Raw genomic sequence first — 4,958 nt, 5'->3', positions numbered from 1 at the left:
ACAGTTTTTTCTCATGGCTCTGTGTGATGTAAAGAGACTGGAGATCCTTCAGCCAATTTCAACTTGAAAAGCCAGAGCAAGAGGCATCTGATAAACACCTGTCAAGGTTACTTTTATTCCCCATAACCTTAAAACACACTTAAATACAGAAGAAACACATGCATATAGTTGTGAATATGCAAAACATCAAAGACCTTTATATATTTCTTGACCTTCGTGCTCTCAGAGCAGAACTGGCTAACAAGCTCTTTTACCTTCAGCAAACTGTACTTGGCCTTTTTATGGTACAACAGTTCCACATTGTGTGTTTTTAATCTGCCACCTTGGAAACCTTCAGTCTAGCCTCTGCTGCCCTGTACTCAGAAAAACAAAAACACTTCAGTTCTTTTTCCCACTGTAGCGGTGGTACTAAATCTCTAATGTGCTTGTAAATGAGGTTGTATTTGCAACACGAATGCATTCAGTTCCAACAGAGCATAGCAAAACTATTTCTCCTTTTTTGCGGCATGAAATCATGGTGCATTGAACAGACCTTTGTGCCGTGCAAGTGCTAGATCTAGGTGAGCGCCATCCTTTGTGTGCCACCTTTTTAATATGAGCTGACAAAGTAAGTCACATAACCAATGAGAGAAAATGTTCATTCAAAGTGTCATTCAAACCAACATTCGGCAGTAAAACTTTTTATTTTTTAACAAGCCACAGGTGAGCTAAGCTGCAGATTGATTTCCCCCAGCAAGCCTCTGATGAGTCGTTTAAATCCACCTGATTATCATCTCAATGCTGCTTCAGAGGAAATGTATAACTCGTGGAAATGCAGCTGTTAGTAAAATTGACTGAGACATGACCAGTGTCACACATCTGCTTATTGATGGCCTAGAAATGCAGCAGAGAATCAGAAATATTTCTCCTTCTTTTGTTTATGAATCTAAACTTTCTGATTATTTCCAGGTTTACGTAAAAATATGACAGACCTATTTAAATGACAGATATACTATACCATGAAGTACTTCATCTGCAAAGCACGGACACAGTTATATAAACTGCCCTTGGTTCGTCTGCCTGCTAGACCTATTCACCAGTTCTATAGTCATCCTAGTCACTTGTTTTTCTCATTGAATTTTGAATTTGAATGATGACCAGAGAAGCAAACCAACAACACAATAAGCAGCTCTTCAGATTATCACCTTCAGTGAAAGCAGACAGGGCCAAAGTCACAATAGTGTGACTTTTTCAATCAAGTTATCCCTTCAGAGAGGGTTGTATTAAATAGAAATAATCAAAAATATACCCCGATTTTAAAATAGGATAGAAGTGCTCCGTGTACTTGCATGAGAAGAGTGAAGATGACAGCCAAGTCGGAAAACTTGAGGAGATAATAGCTGAACATGACCTCTGTATGAACTTGAATTATATGCCTCATTTAACTGTTTCTCAAAATTCATTCTGTGCTTCACCAGAAGTTGCCTGGCATGGCTCGAGAGATAAAAAAGAGGTTAGAAATTAATTTCACTTGAATTGTAATTTAATGAGGGGTATATAGTATATATTCAGAATGTATTATATATGAAAGAATGAGATGTGGATTTTAAACAAAATAGTTTCTCTTTGTTCTTAATCATGTCAAAGTAATTTTTTCTAAGAGAAGGTTAAGTAGCAAATCGCAGCTGTTATCCTGAGGATTAGACTATCACACCTGATCCTGCTCCCAAGGTCATCTTCTTCTTTGTTTCATTTCCTTTTTGCTTTCCTTTTACTTTTGTTTTGACTCACTCACCTCACTTGGTTTTGGTAAAGTCTTCACTTCCTGTCCTTGTGTGTTTCACTCCACTGTGATCGCCTGCCTTGCTTTAGGTATCTCTTCTTGGTACAACACCTTCTTTAGTGTGCACGCTTTGTCTATGTTAACATCTCGCTTCAATTTCTACACTTGCTTGCATCTTTTCTTTACTTCTTGTTTCCTTCCAACAGGCAGGTAATGAAGAAATGTCTTTTTATTTTCTTGAATATCCAAACACATATATAATATATAATATGTCAAACACAAGCAATGGTAGAAAAACAAATTAAGTATACCCTCTTTAGAGCTTAAGGTTTTACTTATCAGGACAAGAAAAAAAAATAAAATGAGGTAAATATAACCTCAGATAAGCTACAAAACATGACTTATCACATGATATAATTATTTATTTAACAAAAACTAAGCTAAAAGCAGTGCGTGAAAAACTAATTACACCCCTTCTGCTCTCAGGAAATTAAGTAACTAGCGACAAGAGCTGATAATCAAATGCACTTGATTAAATGCTCATCGGCATCTAAAGTGTGAAACCTCTATAAAAGCAGATGTTTTGGCAGTTTTCTGAGCTCCAGCATTCAGGTGGGTGTTAAAATAATGCCAAGGAGAAAAGAGATCAGTAGTGATTTTAAGAAGCAAGTGCTGCAGCCCATCAGTCTGTGAAGGCCTATAAGATCATTTCCAAACAATTTAGTCCACGATTCTCCAGTGAGAATGATTATTAATAAGTGGAAAACATTCAAGACAAATATGTCTCAACTCTACAGGCCTCATTTAGCATCTTAGAAGTAACATACAGTTAAGAGGAAACTGAATACGTATGATGTGGTATGTTTGGAAAGGTTGCCATGAGAAAGCCTATTCTCTCTAAAAAGGAACGTGGCAGCATGGCTAAGAGTGGCAAAGCTGTATCTGAAGAAACCAGAAGACATCAGGACAGATGAGATTGGGTGGCTGTGGCTGAGGTGGTAGAGCAGATCAGCTACTGATCGCAAGGTCGGTGGTTCGATCCTTGGCTTCCCCAGTCTGCATGTCAAGTATCCTTGGGCAAGATACTAACCCCAAGTTGCCCTCCGATGCGTTCATTGGAGTGTGAATGCAGGTTAGTTTGCACTTGTGTATAGAAGTGGGTGTGAATGGGTAAATGAGGCATGTTGTATAGAGCACTTTGAGTACTCCAGGAGAGTAGAAAAGCGCTATATAAGAATCACTCCATTTACCATATGTCCTACCAGCTGCCAAGTAGGGTGTTGGAGGGCGGATGATTTGGGCAGTCGCTGAGTTGAACCATAAACTCCACTGTTTACAAAAGTATTCTAGAGTCGAATATGAGGCCATCTGTCGGTCTGCTAAAACTAGGCCAAAGCTGGGTCATGAAACAGGACAATAATCCAAAGCACAGCAGAACAGAATGACTGAAGAATCAAGATGTTCCAATGGACCAGTCAGACGTCCAGACCTAAACCTGACTGAGATGCTTAAGAGAGTGGTATATAAATGGATGCCCACAAACCTCAGGGAACTGAAATAACATTGTTAGATGATATGAGAGATTAGTGTAGTTCATTTACTGACACAAATGGCACAAATGCCCAAATAGTGAACATTGTTAATTAAAACATCTTCATTGAATTTGTTTAAGGTTGAGGAAGATCTTATTTGGGTATAGTAAAATGGTGACAAGGTTTGGAAGCAAATTGTCCAAAATCCTGTATGAGCATTGTTCTTGGTGATACTGGGTTGCAAACCCCAGGATCATCATGAATTCTGCTTTGCTGATTTATCCAACATAAAGTTTTCAAAAAGCAGTTCTATGACCACTGTGTGTGAGACATATCCCCCTGTTTTCTCAGAGGGTCCGTAAGGTTACTCTGCTAACCTTTGTCAAATTGTTCATGGACTTTTAATCCAGCTTCAGACCTATTTAATACAGTTGCACTATAACAGGATTGGGAATCTTTAACCCCCTGTGACATGGTTGCCAGCTGTTCCCACCCACTCACAGTGGGTCAGCCCACACAGGGATGCTGATGGGTGGGGCAGGATGGGAGGACATGCCTGGAAAGTGAGAGGATCCTCTTAGCTTAGTGCAGATTGCTGCAGCGTAAAGACAAGAGGAATGCTGAGCCGAAAGGTGCTTTAAAACGTCGCAGAGGAGTGGATATTTTGCATAGTTTTTCTTCATTCATTTTATATTTTTCCTTCATTCTTACACCTGGAGTTTAAAGCTTTGGTTGGGCCATATTTATGGATTGCTGAGAGGACAGACGACAGGTGACTCACAATGGCCATGGCTTTGGATGCAGTGTGGGTGAGGGTGAAGAATGTTTGCAAGCAGAACGGGCTCCTCATCATGTCAGTGATGGCTGTGGTCATTGGATGTCTTTTGGGTTTCTTCCTGAGGACACGGCGTCTCACGGAGCAGGTCAGTGTGTCTCCTCCCCTTGACCCAGTGTGACGTCATGCAGAGAGAATCCTGTATGTATACTCAGTACAAAGACATAAGGTTGCTGTTTTCATCAAATTGAGAAAATGATGCTTATATTAGCCATGTAAAGCATTATTATTCATACCAATATTTTCCCAGTTTTATTGAAGTTCAGCCTTTAACCCTAAACTGTATATTGGTTAAGTGATAAAGTGCTTACCCTTGTACTGTTTAATAAAGGCTGTCATCAAAAACTAAAAATCGTCTGAATTTTCAGAAAACAGACCTTATTTCCAGGAAACCTACTGCATTCATAACAATATCAAATAATAACAATTTGAAAGCGATCGCAATAATTCCCACAGGAGAATGAAAAACCCTCTGGTTGTATTTGATAAAATTGTACTACACTCTCTGCAATAATGAGGATTATAATGCATTGCAGGAAGTAGTTGTGTGTATTGCTAGAATGGTGAGGAAACAGGCAATAACAAAGCGAGTAAGTTGTGGGTCTTAGCTTTCCTAAGAACTGCTCATTCATGCAACACGAGTGACTAAAGTAGTTTTTTCCACCGTAAATTAAAGGTAAAAACATGCATGAAACTGAATAAAAACGAGAAAGAAAAGCACTGTGTACTCATCTAGCTACCTTCCTAAGCAGTACTTTGAGATTTAGATCATTAGTGTTGAAATCTTTTGGATGAATGAATAAAAATTTAATTCTACTGAGCTGTGATT

The 4,958-nt window shown here is 38.9% G+C and overlaps 1 protein-coding gene across 1 annotated transcript in view; it reads left to right on the top strand.

The window, feature by feature from the left end:
- Positions 1-3,893: 3,893 nt before the first annotated feature.
- LOC106456142 (excitatory amino acid transporter 5-like) overlaps positions 3,894-4,958 on the top strand; it is a 20,015-nt gene continuing 18,950 nt past the window's right edge. Inside the window, exon 1 of the mRNA XM_013909313.1 lies at positions 3,894-4,217. Within this exon, the coding sequence (XP_013764767.1) occupies positions 4,077-4,217 (141 nt within the window). The 5' untranslated portion in view covers positions 3,894-4,076. The remainder of the gene's footprint in view (positions 4,218-4,958) is intronic.

Source organism: Pundamilia nyererei, unplaced genomic scaffold (assembly GCF_000239375.1).
Source record: "Pundamilia nyererei isolate P.nyererei 1_Seehausen unplaced genomic scaffold, PunNye1.0 scaffold00023, whole genome shotgun sequence".
Classification (NCBI taxonomy): Eukaryota; Metazoa; Chordata; class Actinopteri; order Cichliformes; family Cichlidae; genus Pundamilia; species Pundamilia nyererei.
Note: the sequence above shows the minus strand (reverse complement) of the source record. Positions and strands in the feature narration are given on the sequence as shown.